The 20,530-nt window shown below is 51.7% G+C and overlaps 1 protein-coding gene across 3 annotated transcripts in view; it reads right to left on the bottom strand.

Moving 5' to 3' along the window:
* LOC102975848 (rho guanine nucleotide exchange factor 10) overlaps positions 1-20,530 on the bottom strand; it is a 52,425-nt gene that overhangs the window by 12,145 nt on the left and 19,750 nt on the right. Inside the window, exons 3-11 of one of the 3 annotated variants that reach the window (XM_028481357.2) lie at positions 19,598-19,765; positions 18,671-18,949; positions 16,867-16,930; positions 14,343-14,419; positions 12,521-12,577; positions 9,885-10,048; positions 7,510-7,626; positions 4,711-4,825; positions 1,770-1,876 (exon numbers count right to left, since the gene is read on the bottom strand). In XM_028481357.2, coding sequence (XP_028337158.1) covers positions 1,770-1,876; positions 4,711-4,825; positions 7,510-7,626; positions 9,885-10,048; positions 12,521-12,577; positions 14,343-14,419; positions 16,867-16,930; positions 18,671-18,949; positions 19,598-19,765 — 1,148 coding nt within the window. Of the gene's footprint in view, positions 1-1,769; positions 1,877-4,710; positions 4,826-7,509; positions 7,627-9,884; positions 10,049-12,520; positions 12,578-14,342; positions 14,420-14,581; positions 16,569-16,866; positions 16,931-18,670; positions 18,950-19,597; positions 19,766-20,530 lie in introns of those variants that run through there. The other 2 variants (XM_028481356.2, XM_028481358.2) reach the window with 2 other exon arrangements.

Raw genomic sequence — 20,530 nt, 5'->3', positions numbered from 1 at the left:
GGAGGGAGAGGGGGAGAGGAGGAGGAGGTGGAGGAGGGGTAAATGTGGGGGGGGGAAGAGGAGGAGGGGGGTAAAGGGGAGGGGGAGGGGAGGGGTAGAGGGGAGGGGAGGGGCGGAGACGAGGAGGAGGAGGACAGCAGCCCCTCCCTGTGCCTGGACCCTGGATCAGAGGTCGGAAGGCAGAGGATGCTGGCCTCATCCTTCAGCTTCAGTGCTTACCTTTCAAGTAAATGACAACCCAGGAAATAAAGGCTTTCCTCCCACCAAACAGGGCATGTAAAGAACGCTTCATATGCAGCATCTTTCCTGACAGTAACGTTACCTTATTTCAACTTTGGAAGAAAAAATTCAAAGAGCACTGACATCCGGGTTTAATCTTTTAATGGAAAACTCCCCGGAGAACAAGCAGTAACCAGTGGGGAAAGCAAGCTCTGTGAGTCGGGGGAAAGAAGGAAGCCTGCGGGGAGCAGCGCAGAAACCAAAACACAAGCCTCTCCGCCGTGGTGAACCTGGCGCGGCGCGTTCAGCCGAGGGCGTCCACACGCGTCGCGTCACTGTCTGGTCGGGCCACGGGGAAGACACCGCAGACACCATGTCCCCGTTTCAAGGGAAGGAGGACGGCGCTCGCGGAACAAGTGAGCAGCCTGGCCGGAGTCTCCCCTGCCCCAGTGCGGGGCCCGGGGTGGGAACTGGGCCGGGGTTGTGGGGGGTGCCTACAGAGGCGCCCTTTCTGCACCAGGGACCCGCCTCGCTGTCACCACCCGGCCCTCTGGGGGACAAAACTGACTGGCAGGTGTGTGTGTCTGTTGAGACCCTGCGGGCTCAAAACTCCCTAGTCCCCCGTCCCCTGGCCAACCCGCATGCCCCTGCCGTCTCCAAGTCTCAGCCTGGCCGGGACGCCCCGTGGCCACGTGCGTCTGCACGGCGGCACGTTAGCCTGACCTATGGCTAACAGCCCCTTGGCAGCCTTTTCAACGCAGCTTGTCATCTTTCTTACTAGACTCTGAACTTAGCACAGAGGATTTTTATGTGGTTCTGTCTGCACGCCACATCTGTGCACACGTGTTGTGTGTATGACGCATGCATCTATCAACCACTTTGTATACCTATCAGCCACCTACGTCTATCCACCTACATCATCTATTTACAACATCTGTCATCTCTCTCAGTCTCCATGACCTGCATCAGGCTGCCCACGCGGGAAAAACTCAAATCACACCCCACCCAAAACCATCAACCCCTCCCCCCAATGCCCCCAACTCTGTGGTACGCCCTTGTCTCTGACGCCCTTGTTTCTGAAGCTTTCCTTTCCTTTTACCCAAAGATAATCAAATGGAAACCACGGAATATCTTCCCTGCTACCTACAGTATTTTCAGAGATGAAGAAATTCATTGATATTCGGCTAACTTCCTGAGTTGCTGGAAATCTATCTTTTAATCTCAGACTCAGGCACTAAGTACACACACACACACACACACTTTACACAGTCACATTTGGTCCCTTTGTAGAGACGTCCCATCAGTGTGAATGAGTATAAATGACCCTCACAAAGGATGCAGACATTCCACGCATTTTCACAATTGCACTGGGGCTGATACTCAAAATATTTAGGCCCGCTGCTGGGTTAACCCCTTCCTTGCTGGACCAGGAGAGGCCAGTGGACGAGCCCAGGTGGATGGAATGGCTGAGAGTCTGTGCCAGCAGGTAATTCCCAGCCAGCACAGCCGTCCTGGTATAAGCACGGGGGTATCCGCCCTGTGCACCCTACCTGCTGCTGAGACAGGCCTTCGGGCATCGGGGTGAGGACGGCTTCCGGGTGCCTGCAGTCCACGTCGATGAACAAGTTCTGTTCCTCTTCAAGACAGGACCTGTGGTCTTAAAGGAAGACAGAATGTGCTAGTTTCACACTGAAGCAGGATATAACATCACAGCACAGTAAAGTTGGCTGTCAAAGCAACGCCTTGGGCAGACACCTCAGTGCCACGTCTCCTTTGTGCCCAGCAATGAGTAAAGTGAAGTTTTAACAAACCCAAGAAAATATCCTTCCCACAAGAGGAATGTGGTGTTTGTCGATATTTGAGATTTTCAAAAATTTTGAAGTCTAACTTCAAAAAGCCGAGGTGTCATTTGAACACCTAGATGGCAGAGAAGAAATACATATTTCAATTTCTTAGTCTATAACATATCAAAGTCAGAAACAAAGAAAAGCAGCTATGAATGACTAAGAACCAACACTCGATAGGGAAAACGAAGGGAGACTTAGTAACTTCCTGACTTTCTCCCTTTCTCACTAGAAATCTGAAAAAGCACAACTTCCCCAAGATCAAAAATTCTAGACCAAAATTAAATTCATTTCTAAAAACTTAGATGCAGCTAAGTAATCTAAAGAATTCACAAAACAGCTAGAAACCAGAAAAGCACAGGACTTTTTAGCTAAGAGGAACCTGGAGATTATCTAATTCAAAGATACAAAACCCTAGCTGCACAGCAGAACTGTCAGAGGAGCTTTAAAAAACCTACAGTGTCTATACACCTATTGGAACGGCCAAAATCCAGAGCAGTGACAACACCAAGTGCTGGCAAGGGCGTGGAGCAACGGGAACTCTCGTTCATCGCTGGTGGGGACGCAGGATGGTGCAGCCACTTTGGGAGACAGTTTAGTACTTTCTTATAAAACTAATCACACTCTTATCACTTGACCCAGCAGTCACGCCCCTTGGTGTTCACCCAAAGGAGCCAAAAACTTATAACCACACAAAAGCCTGCACACGGATGTTTACCGCAGCTGTATTCACAATCGCCAAAACTTTGAAAGCAACTAAGATGTCCTTCAGTGGGTGAGTGGATAAAATAAACTGTGGTCCATCCGGACAATGGATATTATTCAGCTAACAAGAAAGGAGCTATCAAGCCACGAAAAGACGTGAAGGAACCTTACATGCGGATCACTAAGTGAAAGAAGCCAATTTGAAAAGACTACAGACTGTATGGGTCCAACTAGAAAAGGTAAAACTATGGAGGCAGTAAAAAGATCAGTGGTTGCCAAGGTGTGGGGGGAGGGAAGGATGAACAGAGGATTTTTAGGGCAGTGAAACTACTCTCTGTGCTGCTATAATGACAGATATGTTCCCTTATCCATTTGTCCAAACCCACAGAATGTACAACAGCAAGAGTGAGCCCTGATGTGAACCACGGACTCTGGGTGATGGTGATGTGACAGTGCGGGCTCACGACTGTAACACATGGACCACTTGGTGGGCATGGTGACCTGACAGCGGGGAGGGGAGGCTGTGCATGAGTGGGGCTAGAGGCTTATGGGAAATCTCCGTACTTTTCACTCGGTTTTGCCGTGAACCTAAAACTGCTCTAAAAACAAAAGAGTCTTTAAAAAACCCACAACATTCCAGTGTGCGGACGTCTCCCTCAGAGGTCCACTGACGGTCTGGGGGTGGAGGCCTGGCACCGCTATCTGTAAGAGCTCCTGGCTCCTCCCTGTGAACTCCAGGGCTAAGAGCCGTGACCTCAGCCCAGGCTTCCCACCTGACAGCTCAGGAAGCTAAGGCCGCAGGGTTCAGGGGTGTGTGTAATGGGTCCCCCTCCCCCCACACCAGGGACGAGCCCGTGCTACTCTGCCCACTCTCCCCCTGGAGCTGGCTTCCGGCCTGCCCTGTGCACCTGGACCCCGTTCCCTTGCGATCCTGGTCCAGGGGTCTCGGGTGGACCCGAGTCGGCATTTCGGAGCAGCCCCCAGACTCTGGGGCCCCTAACCCCAACCTCTGCACCTGTGGGGCTCTGCCCGTGTGGCCTCGCACGAAGGGCCCCCTCTGGGGCACCTGCCCCGCTGCCAGCTCCCCACCGGGGAGTGCACTCTACCGGGATCCACATCCCTGTCTCAGCCCCTGACGCACTCTCCATCCTATGTGAAGAGGCTGGGGGCTCCGTGAGGATCACACCTTCTTTAAAGGCCCAGGTGGCTTTACGGCCAATTACAGTCTTCCTGGGCCATTCGCAGGGGAAACACGTGACCTTAAAGTCCTCTCCCTGTACGGTTATCTGCAACCCTGCGCTGGGCCGGCACCTGCTTTGCACATCAGAAGTTCGTAGCGGCAACAAAGGAACGTGCTTCTACAGGACCAAGTCAGAGTCAGGACGGTCATTCCGCACGTAAACCCTCAGCTGCCCGCACAGCCGGGTACCTCCTACCACACCAGCGCACAGACGCGCTCAGACGCTGGAGAACCCTCGTCCGGCGCTGGCTGCCGACGTGAACACACCCAGACAGGCTCTATCTCTCCGACACACAAAGCGGCATGGGCTCCTGCCCCCGAGTGAAATGTTTCACAAAACCTGAGAATTCTAGAATCCTCTCACCAGCACAGAGGATCCTGAGCCCCCACTTAGAGCCCAGCGTACTCAGCCTCGGCCGTGAAGGGGCAGGAGACGCGCCCAGGAGCCCCGGGCACTGTGAACGCACCCCCGTGGCCGTGTTCTATTATCAACGACCCTGCTGAGAATCCAGGGGCTCTGCGGGGGGAGAGCAAGCCCCCGGGGGGACCCCCGATCACCCGACTGCTGGGAGGGGCCAGCTAAGGGGGCGCGCAATCCACCCCCTGCGAGAATTCACTCCACTTCCTGCCGCCTCCGGAGTCCCCGCTGCCCCGAGCCGGCCCTGAGCCCAGGCAGCCTCCCCGAGGCCGCGCGCCGCAGACCTGCAGAGATGAAAGACTTGGTCCTGATGAAGGAGCGGCCCCGCTTCACCGCAGCCTTCGTCTTCTCCAGGCCATCCTTGGTGCCCTCCTTGGCGGCCTTCACGAGCTTCTGCATCTGCGGGGAAGGGAGGCCGGGTGAGGGTGGGATGGCTCCGTAAAACCTCCTTGTTGCTTTTACTCCATTTTAAAAGAATACTGTCAAGTAGCTTGCTCTTGAAACGTTATCTGAAATGGGCTTTTTGATCTGGGAGAGCTTTCTTGGCTGTGAAAGTTTCTTGTGAAAGTGTGTGTGTGTGGTTTGGGGCTGTTTGGTTTTGATTTTGCTGGTTAAAAAAAAAAAAGAAAGAAAAGCAAATCTACAAACAGAGCCCTTCCTTAACATAGTTTTTAAAAAGTCTCCTGCTGTGTTTAAAAGTCAGTCTTCGTTTTTATTACAAACACTTGCAAAGAGCTTTGCAGAAGCTGAGGGCGGAGAGCTGAGGCCACAGGTGTGAACGGTCAACGGACAGACGGCAGGAAACAGCGGAGCCCCCGGCTGGAGACCCACCAGCCGGCTCAGCCGCTGGGCACTCCCCAGCCTCCCCCGGGCTCCCCCGGAGGCCGGTCCGGCGGCTCACGGGCCCTTCGTACTGACGGCCGCGGGAATGGCCAGACGGAGAGAGCTGCCGCGATCCAGACAGAGGGACGGCCCGCGGGAGGGGTCGGCAGACGCCCTCCTCCGCGGAGACCGAAGGGTTGGAAAGACCACCGGCCCCCGCAGGGGAGTTTGTCCATCCTGGTTCCCTCAAGCCAGGGTCCTGGCATAACACTTTGACTGGCTGTTAGTGCCAAAAGCTTCCAATGATGTGCTTTGGCATTTCACCCACGTTTCTTATCCTTTAGACTCTAACGTCTGAGATATTGGCCACTGGGTACCGAGCGACTGATCGTTTAGAGAAAACCCAGATGGCCTCTTATGACACAGCCAACACCCTTCGGGTCTGTCTAGGTGCCGGCCTCCCCGCCCTCCTGCGATCCTCGCCTCGGGGAGAGGCTTCAACATCCGCCCGCTCCCCTCCAGGGCTTCGCCTGGCCTCCCTCGGCCGGCCCTTTCTACGGGGCCACTGCCCGGCTGCGCGTTTGTGCAGAGCGGCGCCGGCTGAGGGGCTCTCGGGGGCCGAGTGTGCACCCTGGACTCGGGAGCTGTGCCCCTGGGGGGTTCCCACTCGAGGGGCCTGCAGCCTGGTGCCGGACACTCGTAACTCCAGCCCTGAGCGACTCTGCAATTCCTCACTGTCCCCGCGCCTTAGGCTGCGTCCCTGAGGATGTGCCCCTGGCCCACCCGCCACCTCGACGGACACCGGATCCAGGTCACACTGCCTGGCTGACCCCGACTCGGACGCCCAGCCACTCACCACCGCTCTACCCGCCAGGTTAAACACGGCAAAGCCACTCTGCCTGCTCCGACTCCTGTATCCCTTCACCCCAACGCGGCTTTGTCCGCTGACAACCCTGGACAGCAGCCCGCCGTCCCCGCTTCTCCGCAGCCACCGCTGGTGCCCCGCGCTGCCTGTGCGCCCCTCCTTAGCTCCCTACCCCCCAGTCGTCCAGATCCCGCCGCCCAGACCCGGGCTGCACACGCTGTCCATGCACCCTCCAAGGAGTCAGGGAATTAGGGACAGACGGATGGCCAGGGAGCCTGCAGGGGGCCGAGCCCCGGCTCCGGTGAAGCCACACAGGTGCCGGGTTCCGGGCGGAGGGAACGGCCGCCCAGGGTCGCACAGCTGCAGCAACACGCCAGGCCCTGCTTCTCCTGCAGAGGGCGGCGGCGCGTAGCCGGCCCCAGACGAGTCACCCTACGTGCCCCTCGCCGCTCTACCCGGCGTCTGATCGTGCACGTTCCCCTCTCTTTGCTGAGCTGGCCTGCCGCGTACCCCTCCCTGGACCACCGGCCCTGTGCTCCCTGGAAACCACCCCCGCCAGCCTCCAGAATATCCCAGGGGCTCCGCCTGTTTCCTGCACGGAACCAGCCCGACGCTGAGCCGGAGGAGATGCCATGATTCCGGGGGCTTCGCTCCTGCACCGAAAAGCGTGCAACAGAGCCGTGACGTTCCAGAGACGTTTCTGAGTGAACACCTGCCTCAGGTAAGTGCCCTTCCACACATGTGAACAAATCACAAACGTCAGAAGGACCAAGATCCCACTGAAGGAGAGGTTACTTGACAGTGCCCTTTTAAAACATCTCAAGCAGCGGACACCACGACATTCACACCCAGCAGTTCTCAACTTTGTGGTCTCAGGAGCCCTTCACGCTCAGAAGAGTCATCGAGCAGCCCAAACGGCTCTGGTTTACCTGCTTTATCTCTGTTGTACTACGTAAGGAGTTAAAATTGAGAAAAATGTTGAATATTTTTATTAATATTCATTTAAAAAATATTAAACCTATTACATTTTGTCTCAGGTAACGTTTTATGAAAAATTACTACATTTTCCAAAACAACAAAAAAAGTGCATCGTTTTGCACTTGGGGGAACCTGCCTCGCGTCTGGCGTGGAGACGGTGGATCCCACGTCCCAGCAGGCGTGGGTCACGCCCTGGGGCCTCCGTCCACACGTGTGGGGACGGGGAGGGGGGGGCGGACAGAGGCGAAGGATGCCCCGGAATTGACAGGAACTCGCCACTGCCCGGGTGGCCCCAGGGTTCCCTGGACCGCACCGTGAGAACCACCACCCCGGCAGAACTGGCCAGCTCTGGGGCTGAGTTTTCTCGTTAAAGGACAGTCTGTTTTTGCAGAAGCGTTTTCAGCGTGAACCACACTACCTTCAGGTCATGTTTGTGCTTTAGCTGCTGAATCTCTACCGCGCCCACCGCGTTTGCCACCAAATGTCTCATCTTTTTCTCATAGTGCTCCTTTAAGCGGGTTAGGTCATGGGAAAGCTACAGCACAAAGAGATACAAGCTTTTCACAACACGCTCTTTCCGGTGCTTTGAGACAATCTTACATCAAAAGGACTTGAGCAGCGTCTGGTGGGTGATGTTCACACACCAAGGTCCTACCGTCCCGGGCCCCCCCTCCTAGCCCACTGGCTCTCGAGAAATAAACACACGAGTGAGGAAAACACATCATCAGAAGACAGACTCCGGGTGAGCCAGACTGGAGACTCTTCTATGCTAAACGAGAGCAAGTAAATGCACAGAAAAATGTGGGCACCATCACGCCTTGACGTTCTGGTGAAATTAAAATGATCAAAAATGTAGAAATATATATAAACTTATTCCGTGTATCAGCACCAAAGCAAAAGAAGCTTGAATTCAAGATTGTATTGACGGGGGAAATGATTTGGGGAGGACCACGTAAATTTTTAAGTCTCCTAACCGACATAACTTTCTCTGCAGCCCACGGGGATGGGGTGAAATCTCGTAATTCACTCCTCACGTGATCACAAACGTCTCCAATATGCAAACCGAGGCCCCTGCTCCTTAGTGAGTGTTTCCCATGTCAACCCAGACAAGGACACCTCAACAATTTTTTAATAAGATCTGAGACCAGGAGGTGAGTCTTAAACGACTTACAGTGTTATTTTGGCAGCTTCTGAAATACGACTTTTTAAACTAGGAAACTTGGTACTTCTTAGAGCTGCCCTCAGTACGCTGCCTCACGGGACGGATGCGTGCCGGACCTGGTGAGGACTCTGCACTCACGGCCGCCCGGGGCTGGCCCTCCACCGTCTCTGCTGCTGGGCCACCCGGCCTCCTCTATCGGCATTGCTGGTGGTGCATCCGGGAAGGGTCCAGCTGGACGGCCAAGAGGGCAGAGTCTCCACTCAGTAATCGTGCCCGTGGCTCAGGGGCCATCGCCTGACCAGCCCAGTTTGCACGCCATCCACCAGGCCTGCTGAAGACGAAATTTACGAGTGTTTTAACCGCTCTCCAAGGCTCCACTGGGTGCCCCATCCTGCTGAAATCTGGCCCCAGTGCCATATTTAAAATCTCATTTAAACCTGGAATGTTAGACTCGGCTGTAACAAGCCAAGTGTCACCTTAGTTACCAGCTCCGTTTAAAATTACAGCTGTAGCTTCATTCGCTGGTTAAGTCTCAGCTCTAATAACTCTGGTGACAGAGACAGCTAAGCTCTGGGGAAAGCTTGTTAATAACATTGAGTAGCTGGGTTGACCACCACCAACTGGTAGATTCTTCTCGAGTTTCAGGACAAGATTACAGACTATGCAAACAGTAAGCGCCCGTAGTAATCTGTAAGCCGCACCGACGTGGAGGCCACATCCAGGGGCCCATCGGCCTGGTTACGGGGGTGCAGGCAGGGGAAGGCGTAACTGATTGATGCTGCCGGGACTTATCGATTCTGCTGTGATGACGAGACACTAGCCACAGCCTCCACCAGCGTGCAGCCTGCATCTAGACCTCACACAGAAAGGACACGGAGCGCGCTGACGCGACCGTGGACAGCAGTGTGAACCACCCTTTTACCGATGGCCAAAACACCCAACGATGAGAGTGTTTGGGGTGGCCAGTCACCACTGGACACCGGACACCTCAGTGGGGTGATTTCCCTCAGCAGAGCCTCTCTCAGGTCCCCACCCTACAACCTCCAGCCCTGGAATCCACTCCTGCAACCTGGAGCTTCTCCCCGGACCCTCATCTCGGGAGCTTCACACAGACACACGCCCTCCCCTTAAGGGTGTGCTCCTGGGCCGCTCAGGCGCTTTCGTCCTGGAACATCCTTTTGTAACGTGTGCTATTTTTATATCTTCCTGTTTGTGTTGAGAACACTGAGGTTCAAAACATCCCGTAAAGGACAGCAGGGCTGTGCCGTGTCCCACCCGGCCAGGCTCCATCCATGCAGCGGGCTGGGCACAGACAGCGTTATGTGTACACAACACAAACATCCAGGGAATGCTTACTTACGTAAATTATTCAAGAGAGCCAACTTGCTTAGGGCCTTTGGAGGGATTTAGTTTATATAAATTTAGTTTTCCCATCCTGCCGAGATTCTATTATGTGAAATAAGGGGCGCCTTCTCTTCTGCTAACATCTAGTGCTTTTCTCAAAGTACATATCAACAGCTTAAAAAACGACCGCTTAAAACAGTATGTGAATGAAAATGACATCTTAGAGTCCCGTCCACAAGCCCGCGTGAGAACGCTTTATCTCTCCGGCACGCAGACCGGACACGTACCTGCTTTTTGTGGTCGCCGCGCAGGAAGGGCTGGGGGACCCCGTTTCTGCTCTCCGCATCGCTCTGTTCCCCGTAGCTCTCAAATTCGCTCGAGCTCCACCCGTACTCCAGAGAGCTGTTTCCACCTTCATCTCCGTTCTCAACGTCATCATAAATCATCTCATCTGAATGCATAAATGCCAAAAGGAAATTTAAAACGTAGACCCTCACTGGCTATTGTTCTGTCTGTGCATGTCTGTCATCTGACCACATCGCTGGGAGCTGGCACCTCGGAAAAGCTTGGAGGAACGGAACCTCAGGTGTGGCCCCCCGACCCCGGAAAGGCGCTGGATGGATGGGCGTGGGGTGACAAAGCTCTGATAAACCCCCAGCCCCATCCGCGTCCTGACAACCACTGGTCTATGAGAAGCCACCACAATTATACCAAATGATGTCTTGCCCGTAGAGAACTTCTGACAAAGGAAAATTTTTCTTTAGATAAATGTATGGAATAGAAACAGATTAGACATACAGACAGATTAACAGATCACAAACGGATGATAGAGATATTCCAATATGAATGCAAGTGAAGCTTACTGCAAACAACTATAATTCTTGCTTTTGTGCTAAAACTAGCCCATACTACCTATAACCTGTTACTGTATTTAAATATCTTCACCACATCAGTCATCTTAGAATTAGTGAAGAGCACATCTGCTTACGCCGCCAGATACGATGCCAAAGGCACTGCCTGCAGAGGGGACACACCGGTCTAACAGAACAGCTGTCACCTTCGGCAGGGGCACCGCCAGCCCACCTTTTGTTGCCGTTTGGTTTTTGAGACCCCAGATCAGCCCATCTGAGCTGGGAAAGGTCTACCAGGGAGGATCAATTACTCAAAAATGCATTTCAAACTTGGTTCTACGGCAACCTGCCTTCAGTCTCCACGTTATTTGCAGCAGGTACTTAAATAACTACCCCGGAGCACACTTATTCTAAGGACCTGGCAGGTTTATGTAGAAAGAGGGCCGAAGGTAAGCACCGGTCTCCTGTCGTGTCGGAATCTCGGGAGGAGGCCTCCGTTAGCTGAGGCCCGAACAGTGCTGGGGACCTGACAGCGTCCAAAGCATTTGTGGGATGAATAAATGAACCCACGCTTTTAATTAGGAAGTTTGCTGTCGGTTTTAAGAACACGTCCTCTATTAGGCTGGGAAAGTTCCCTCCTATCAGGAGTTTTTAACACTGGAAGGCATGGTACCAAGGACCTTCTAAGCGTGTATCAGGATGAGCGTATGGTTTGCGTCATTCGCCTGGTTCTGTGGGACATGACGTCTGAAGAACCAGCCAACGTTGAAAGACACCTGAACTCTGGAGACAGACCTCCAGGGTTAGGATGGGCTTTGGCTTGTTTGCTGAGATGCTGCCAGACGTGGTTTCCTGACATTTCATTTGGGGTGTTCTGCATCACGCCTTTTGGGCAAAGGGGGCTCTAAGTTTGTGCTAACACCCTCGGGGGGTCAGTTCACTTGCTCACTACCCTTTCCTGCCTTCTGTGGGGTTCAGTACCCCTTTCCTTGAACTATTCCTCTAGGGTCTACGAGCAGTCAAGCTCTCCAATCTGTGTCCGAGGTTGCCTGTTCCTCTCTTGTTAAAGGACAAGACTTTGGTTGGATGTGAAGACGTGGGCTGGAACACCGAGTTTTCTTCAGCACTTTGGGCACATTATCCTGCTGTGTCCCAGCCTGTCGAGAAGTTGCTGTTTTTCCCAAGCTGCAGTTCCTCCCAGGTGGCTGCGCCCTCGCTCCTGCTGCTGTTAAGATATTCACAGTGGGCTGTGCTCGGCAGGTGGAACCGTACATGCCTCGCGGCAGATTCATGCTCAACCTGCTTTGAATTCGTATTTCTACAATCCGGGAACTTACATCTGTAATTCTGGAAAATTCTTAGTAATTCCTTCCTCCGTGACTCCCTGTATATCATTTATTAGAGACATGCTGGCACTTCAAGCCTCCGTGTTTCTTCCCTTTCCATTCATATTTTTCACATCTTCAACTCCTCCTGCTTCTTTTTAGGGTAACCGAGAAAATTACCCTACCTTGAGGGCTGGGATATAAACATGTGCACACACAAAATTGTACCGCTCAGGGCTTCCCTGGTGGCGCAGTGGTTGAGAATCTGCCTGCTAATGCAGGGGACACGGGTTCGAGCCCTGGTCTGGGAGGATCCCACATGCCGCGGAGCAACGGGGCCCGTGAGCCACAGCTACTGAGCCTGCGCGTCTGGAGCCTGTGCTCCGCAACAAGAGAGGCCGCGATAGTGAGAGGCCCGCGCACCGCGATGGAGAGCGGCCCCCGCTCGCCGCAACTAGAGAAAGCCCTCGCACAGAAACGAAGACCCAACACAGCCAAAAATAAATAAATTAATTAATAAACTCCTACCCCCAACATCTTCTTAAAAAAAAAAAAGTGAACCAGTAAGTTCAGTTTAAAAAATAAAAAAATTGTACCACACAACATCGATGAGACACCGTAACCTTACACAACGTGATTACAGACGCACAGAGCTGTGCACCTAAGGTTTCTGCCTGCCCACCTACGTCCAGAGGGAAAGACGGTAAACTGCATCTCCTAAAACTCCACCCCAGACAAAAATCAAACCTGGCTCAGAGTCTGAATTTTCTCTTGGCACGTCATCATAAATGGCTTCTTCCGGATCTGGAAGAAAAGGAAGGGAAACTTTAAAAACCGACCCCGACCCAGGGAGAACATCCTGCACTTCACGGAGCCACAGACTCCTGTGATGCTACAGCTGCTCAAGAAGTTAGTGTTATGATAAGGATGACTCGTGGGGCCTTACCAAAGCATGAGCACGGTTTTTAGGGCAGAACATTTCCTTGGGATAGAAGGACATCTCTAAACAAAGCGGTTGTGAAATGTATCCAACAGGAGTTCTATGGTCTCCAAGCCAATTTATTCCATTATTTTGCATTCAATTACACATCTCTACATGGCTCTTTATAAACATTTTTAACTTTATGCAGCTGATGTGTTCTGATACACAAAAATTACAAAGGTGGCGTGCAGTCTCAGAAAAAAAAGGGACAGCTTCACTGCTGCTGTCGGGTAGGAAGCTTTAAAATCAACCGATGGCTTCATCTCATTTTTCACCCCTGCAGATGAAACGTGACCACACGCACGTATAAAAATGCTGAGCTTTGAGGACAAAACCTCTCAAACTGCATTACATGAAACGTTAGCATCCTAGGAAACCGTAAGGTGTTTTCTTTAAAAAAAAAAAAAGGAGGGATCCTCCACGGGCAGATACTCCGTATGCGTGTCAGTGGTCCTACAGGAGAGCAATGGGGTTTGAAGTTCATATGCACGTATTCATAAGAGCTCCATGCTGTACAAGGAAGCCAACCAAACTATAGGGTCCTCCATCCTGGAACCCACGAAGGTGACTGGTTACTCACCAACGGGAGCCAAAATGACATAAATACAGCCTCGCCCTCCTCTGACGTGCGGCCACCGTCCCCTCCCCACATTCCCAGGACCCAGCTTCTTCTCGTGCTGCGCTCAAGCTCCCACGTCAGAGAGGCTTGCTGTCCTGGAAAAATGTTTCTCGACTGCAACCACGGTATTTGCATCCCCGTTAGACAGTGTGGGGGGCTGCTGAGGTACAGACCTTACTTTCAAATCCAGCTGTTCTACTAATAAAAACGAGTCATGGGAGAACGTCAGATTTTACTTGGGAAATAAAATCGCTTGAGGATAGTGAGGTGACAACTTAATCCTGTAATGATCCAGAGGTAATAGCCCCCTAGTAAAAGCATCTACTTATGCTGAGCTGTTTGTTTTGACAATGTCATAATTAAAACCAGAATGAAACATTCCAGGGGAGAATTTAATAATTAGGAGATTAAGATGGTTCTACCTTTTAAGTCAATCATATAAGATAATTACACAGAAATTAGTGAGCCAGTGGATAGTAAAAGGGATAATTAGAAAAGCCTCACTTTAAAAAAAATAATAAAAAACAAAACTAGCTCTGCATTCTACACTGCACATGGAATAGAAGGTCTGCTGTACCATCTGGTCAGTGGCCTGGCTTAAGCATCCACCACTCCCTTTTCAAATGGCACCATGAGAAATCATCTCATTGGGGATCACAAGAAAGAATGCCTTGTTAATGCCTCAGTCCCCAAATCTCTAACTTTTATGACAAAAACCAACATCTGTACCAGAAAGAATCAATCAGGAAGAGGGAGATGCTGGGAAGCAGAGAGCAGAGATGATCTGATGGGAGACAAAGTGACAGCTTCACGGGGCCCTGGGGAAGCATCTACACAGTCAGCTCTGGTCAGTACTTCAGGTGAATGGACGCAGGACAGAAGAATACTTGGCTGAGGCTGACAAATACACACTGTTCCCGGGGGGCTCAGGGGTGGCCCTCCAGGCTCCCAGCGGCCGGGGTACTCACTTTCCATCCAGGCTGTATTGGCCGGATCTGCAACCCACCGGGCGAGGGCACTGTCCTCCTTATGGACTGGATCTTCACTTAAAGAAAACACACCAGAACATCAGGATGTTGAGAATCCCTCCAGTGATTAAAAAGTCACTGTGCGTGCAAATTGGGCACTTTCCCAGGTAGCATTACGGGTTACGCCAGGTTCAAGATTTCCTCCACAACCATGTAAATAAGTGCTTTTGAACGCCTACCACACACACACCACATGTCTAGCACAGCATCCAGTGCAACAGGACATGAAGAAATGCAGTCCCTGTCCCAAGAGGCCTGACTCGTCCTCCTGTTTCTCAGATCTTGCAGAGGGTCCACTATGTGCCCCAAACGATGCTGGGTTGTATGGACACACCCAAGCGAGACTTGGGCCTCTCAGCTCCAGCAACAGGGCAGACTTCAGTACAGCACTTTCAATATTGGATAGAAAAACCAGGCAGGAGATCAATAAGGAAACAGAGGATGTAAACAGCACTATCGACCAACAGGACCCACCAGACCTCTACAGAACACCCCCCACCCCCGCCGGCTTAAGAGCTACAATTATAAAACTCTCAGAAGTAAACGATGAAAAAGCTTCAGGACATTGGTTTTGCCAATGATTTATTGGACAGGACACCAAAAACACAGGCAATAATATGAAAAAATAGATAAACTGGGCTTTAACAAAATTTAAAACTTTTGTGCCTCAAAGGACACTACCAAGAGAATGAAAAGACAACCCAAAGAAAGGGAGAAAATTCATGAATCACTTATCTGATAGGGGGTTAATATGGAGACTATATAAAAAAATGCCTACAACCCAACAACAACAAACCCAATTCAAAAATGGGCAAAAGGACTTGAATAACATTTCTCCAAAGAAGACATGCAAATGGCCAATAAGCACATGAAAAGATGCTCAACATCATTAGTCATCAAGGAAACACAAATCAAAACCACCATGAGATACCACTTCACACTCACCAGGATGGCGATGATTTTAAAAAGCAGGAAATACGTTTAGTAAGCTTAGAAAAATTGGAACCCTCACACACAGCTGGTGGGAATGTAAAATGGTGCAGCTGTGATGGAAAAAAGTTTGGCTGTTCCTCAGAAAGTTAAACATAGGATTACTGTGTGATCCAGCAATTCCACTCCTAGGTATGTACCCAAAGGAACTGAGAGCAGGGACCTGAACAGATACCTGTACGCCAATGTTCACAGCAGCATTATTTACAGTAGCCAAAAGGTGGAAATGACCAAGTGTCCATCAGTAGATGGGTAGATAAACAAAATGTGGTATATACACACAATGGAAAATTACTGAGCCTTAAACAGGAAGGAAATTCCAACATACACTGCAATACGGATGAACCTGGAAAACATGATGCCGAGTGAAATGAACCAGACACAAAAGGACAAATACTGTACAATTCCAATTATATGAGTTACCCGAGTAGGCAAATTCATAGAGATGGAATGCAGAATAAAGGTTACAGGAGCTGGGAAGAGGAGGGATTGTGGGTAGGGTTTCTGTTTGAGATGATGAAAAAGTTTCAAAAGTAGATAGTGGTGATGGTTGCACAACAATGTAAATGTATTTAATGCCAGCAGATTTCAAACTTTAAAAGGGTTAAAATGGCAAATTTTATGGTATATACTTTTGCCACAATTTTAAAACGAATAATGCAATATACCAAAACCCACAGAATGATCCACTTTAAATAAGTGAGATGTACTATGGTATGGGAATTATAACTTGATAGAGCCGTTTAAAAACAAAAAAATAAACACACCTACCATGCACCAAGCATGTTCCCATGCTAGGTGGTAGGTGCTCTAAGACTTGGTAAAACCTGGTCTTTGTCTTTGAAGAATTCAATCTAGTAGCAGAAAGGGACACAGAAATAACAGTGAGAGCACAAAGCCATCAATTAGAATGCAGGTGTGTGCACACAGCTCTGGAAGCGCAGAGGAGGACAGTTTCATGAAACAAGACATTTAAACTGGGTTTTGAAGGGTGAGTAGGAGTTTGCCTAGGGGAGGGGATTTTCCTGGGAATTTCGAGCAGATGCAACAGCATTTGTGAAGGCAAGTGGCATGAAAGAAAGGCTTATAATCAAGTCAGTTTCAAGAATTTTAGATGAAAGCTGGGTTAGACAAAGTTAAAGATCCTTTCTCCCGCTCGGGATTCCGAGAACCTTTACAAGGTTAAGCACTCTGAACGTCTCTGGCAGGGAGACGGGAGTGGCGCGTCATCCAGCTCTCTGTGGCTGTGGACCCGCAGTTTTCTCTTTTTTCTGCAAAGCATAATGTTAACGTCTTAAAGAGTCCTGGTGTTCAGGAAGACCCGATCTGGGGTCCCTGGGCGAGAGGGCAGAGGGTACGAAGGACAGAAAGACCAAGGGGCGGGGGAGGGGCCTGGGCAGTGAGAGCCTCGGAATCACTGTGCACGACATTTCAGGAAAAGGTCAGGGACTCCGTGAAAAATTAGTAAAGATACCTGTTTGTTGGATCCTCAGAACTCAAGGAATTCAACTGGCTGTCTTCTGTTCCTTCCTGTGTCTCTGCCAGGAAAGAGAAAAAGTTCACATTGTTTTACGCCCGAAAGAAATGTTGAGGAAGTTGCTTTTTTTTTTTTTTTGCGGTACGCGGGCCTCTCACTGTTGTGGAGCACAGGCTTCGGACGCGCAGGCTCAGCGGCCATGGCTCACGTGCCCAGCCGCTCCGCGGCACGTGGGATCCTCCCGGACCGCGGCACGAACCCGCATCCCCTGCATCGGCAGGCGGACTCTCAACCACTGCGCCACCAGGGAAGCCTGGGGAAGTTGCTTTTTATCCTTAAAATGGTTTCATATTTTCCTTTCTTATCAATGAGAGGTTTACCTTATTGTAAAGATGATCAACTGATAGATTTAAGATTTTCAGTTTTTAGATCAAACGTATTCAAAATAGGATTATGATGAAGAGTGACACCCAAGGGTCTTATGAAACTACCTGAAATAAAACGGTGCCCAAAGAAACCAAGCTAGAGAAACACCATAATTACCTCCTGTTTCTTAAGTTTTCAAGGGAATTTGCAATTGTGATTTACTTGAAAATGTGTCTACATGACAAGCTCAAAAGATTCTCAAGGAAGAAGTACTGAAGTTGGTGATATCTGATAACCAAACTCCCTGTTTTCCTCAATTGTCTTAACTGGGAAGGAAAGAACCCTCTTACTGAAGTTTCACACAAATATGTCCTGATCATGCTTCTGTGACGCCAACGTCCTCGGGGCTACTCCTGCCCATCAGGACGTCCATACCTGGGACAGTCCTCACGGTGCGTCCGAGCACAGAAAGAACACGGAAGCAGAGCAGGTGAGAGAAGGGAAAACTCAGCCGAGATGCCTTTACTGGGCTCACTCTGAACAGAACCGAAGGCACTTCTCCAGAGGAGGGATGGTTTGTGACTTCAGCTGCCCTCCTGAGCTGGACGTGCGGGGGGTGAGGAGGGAGTGGCAACTGTCCACGGCCTTCGGCCGGGACAACGGTGAGCTGCACGCTCGGGCTCCGGCTGCTCCCACAACGCACCGCAGTCTGCGCAGCTTATGGACAACAGCCTGGAGGCTGGGCGTCCAAGGTCAAGGAGCCGGCAGATGCGGTGTCTGGTGAGGTCCCTTCCTGGTTCATAGACCATCTCTGTGTGTCCTCACTTGGAGGAAGGGCTGGGGGCTCTCTGGGGTCCTTTATCAGGGCCCTGAACCTATGCGTGGGGGTCCATCCTCATGACCTCATCGCTCCTGACACCATCACCTTGGGGGTTAGGTTTCAACATGTGACTTTCGGGGAGACACACACTCTCCCTTTAAACCTAAAAACTCAAGCCCTGCAGAAACAGCTGATGCCGAAGCAACGCAGCCAAAGGTCATCTGCAAAGACGACGGAGGCGGCTGCTTAAACCACGTCCTCGAAGCTACACGCCTGCCCCTTCCAGCTAAGTGGAGGTGAAAGCCGTGACTCATTAAACCAAAACCCCGGTCACGGAGCTGGGCCCCCTCAGCACCCCGGCCCCCGACAGCCGATATCACAGGTGCGGGGACAGGCTCCGTGCACCTGCCCGGCTTCCTGAGGAGCCTCCTGATTCTCCCAACTCCTGCCCCCTCTCCCGGGTCCTCAGCGTGCCTGCTACACACGCACGCACACGCACGCACGCACACGCACGGCGCACACACACCCCAGGCGTGCAGTCTGCCCTGAGAGACGGAGAGCACCTTCTGCCCTCCCCCCGCCCCGCGAGGTGAGGCACAGGTGCGGCAGCGCTACCTGCGGGGCCCGCGGGGGTCAGGACGGGGCTGGAGTAGGCGGGCAGCAGCAAGGGCAGGCCGGAGGGCACGGCGTAGCCGCAGGGCACAGGCACTGAGTACCCGCTGGGCACGTGCAGGCCCCCGCCCTCCCCCTCGGCCTCGGGGTCCGGGGGCGGCGGCTGGTCCTCATGGAGGGGTGTGATGTCGATGACGGAGTAGGGGTTGACTCTCGTCGGGACCCCGGGTCTCAGTGGTTCCGCCGGGGAGTCTCTGTCCGCTCCCGTCCCATTTTCGGGTCCTGAGGGTGAGAGGAGACCGTGGCAGACACCCGGCCGTCAAGGGCACGGCCGACACGCCCTGCTGGGCCGGGGGCCCCCAGGTGACCCCCAGGCCTGGAAGCACTGTCCTTTGGGGCATCGGTGGGGTCAGCGTGACCTTGGGGGCGGGGCACGCGGCCTGGCTGAGCCCAGGGAGGCTCCTCCAATGAGGCGAATGGGTGACAAGCTGCCAGAAGTGGGGGGGGGGGTCACTAACCACGTGGAGAGGTGGTGACGGTCCCAACCAGACCATTGGTGAGGGAATAAAAGTCACCAACTCCACCCCCAAATTTTAAAATATAAATTAAACTTCTACATTTCATCTCAAATGGCATTATTTTGAAAAAATGTTTTATGCAACACAGTGACAAACTGGTGAGGCCATTTTTATTAGAAAATAACAATACCTGTTTCCTCCAAAATATAAATAGAAAGGTAGGTAGACAAGACTGAAAATCACGGAAAATAGAAAACAAAGAAGAGAATCTCGGCCAAACTTGAGTTAAGTCATTTCAGTTCACATCGTATCACAGAAACATCACAAATCTCGGGCTCCCGGACCCCACCTTCCCCAAGACGTTCCAACCCGCAGGTGGGCCGGTTGGTCGCTGGGCGGCCCGAGGACGCACCTGATCCGGCCGCGGTGCTGGCGGCAGGGCTGTCTGCTCCCGTGTCCCCTGCCTCGGGGGCGCCCGGAGCCCGTCTGTCTGCTTCTGGAGCTTCATCTACGCTGTCGAGATCCAGCTGTTCCCCCTCCTCTTCCTCGTTGTTGTTAGTGTCGTACTTGACTTCATTCTCTGAAGTTTAAGGTAATGCAAACCACAGTGTTAGCGTTTGTTACCGGGAAAACGGCTTCCACGCTCCTAAACACACAGAGGCCAAAGTCAGCCAGCGATGAGCACCCGGAGGTGCTGGTGGCGCCAGGACATGCCCTCCTCCCCCCTGCCGGGCTGGCCCACTGCCTTTCTACTGGGAGGAGTTCGTGCCATCAGGCTTTGGGGCAGCGATCTGGGTTTCCTCGCAAAAGGACCCACAACTCACGGTCTGGAAAGAAAAAAGCAGGAGACAGAAAGGAAGAGAAAAAGCACTTCCCACATTTTACACCCTGGACTTAGAACCACATTAGTAAAAATTAACTTAGAATAACATTAAATAAACCACCAGGCTAGGAGAACGTTTAATTCAGCAGTTCCTACGTGATCAGTATAATGATCTCATCCCTTCTGTTCACCGCGGCGGGCTGCGTACCATCCTCACCGTTAAAATCCACAGCTATGAGCTACCTGTGTCACCTTGGTCATGAGAATTCTTTCCAACACTGCTCTCTTTGGGGGAAAGTGAGAGGGGATGCAAGGATTTGCTGATGTAAGGGTTTTTACATGACAAACAAAAGATCCCTCATGCAGCCTTTTAAAAGAAAAAAAAAAGTCAGTTGAATTTAAAGGATCAGAACATTGTACCTGCCATAATCTCAAATCACTAGGGGGTGACTTTCTTTAAAAATCTTTTTCGGGGGCTTCCCTGGTGGCGCAGTGGTTGAGAGTCTGCCTGCCAATGCGGGG

Source organism: Physeter macrocephalus, chromosome 20 (assembly GCF_002837175.3).
Source record: "Physeter macrocephalus isolate SW-GA chromosome 20, ASM283717v5, whole genome shotgun sequence".
NCBI lineage: Eukaryota > Metazoa > Chordata > Mammalia > Artiodactyla > Physeteridae > Physeter > Physeter macrocephalus.
Note: the sequence above shows the minus strand (reverse complement) of the source record. Positions and strands in the feature narration are given on the sequence as shown.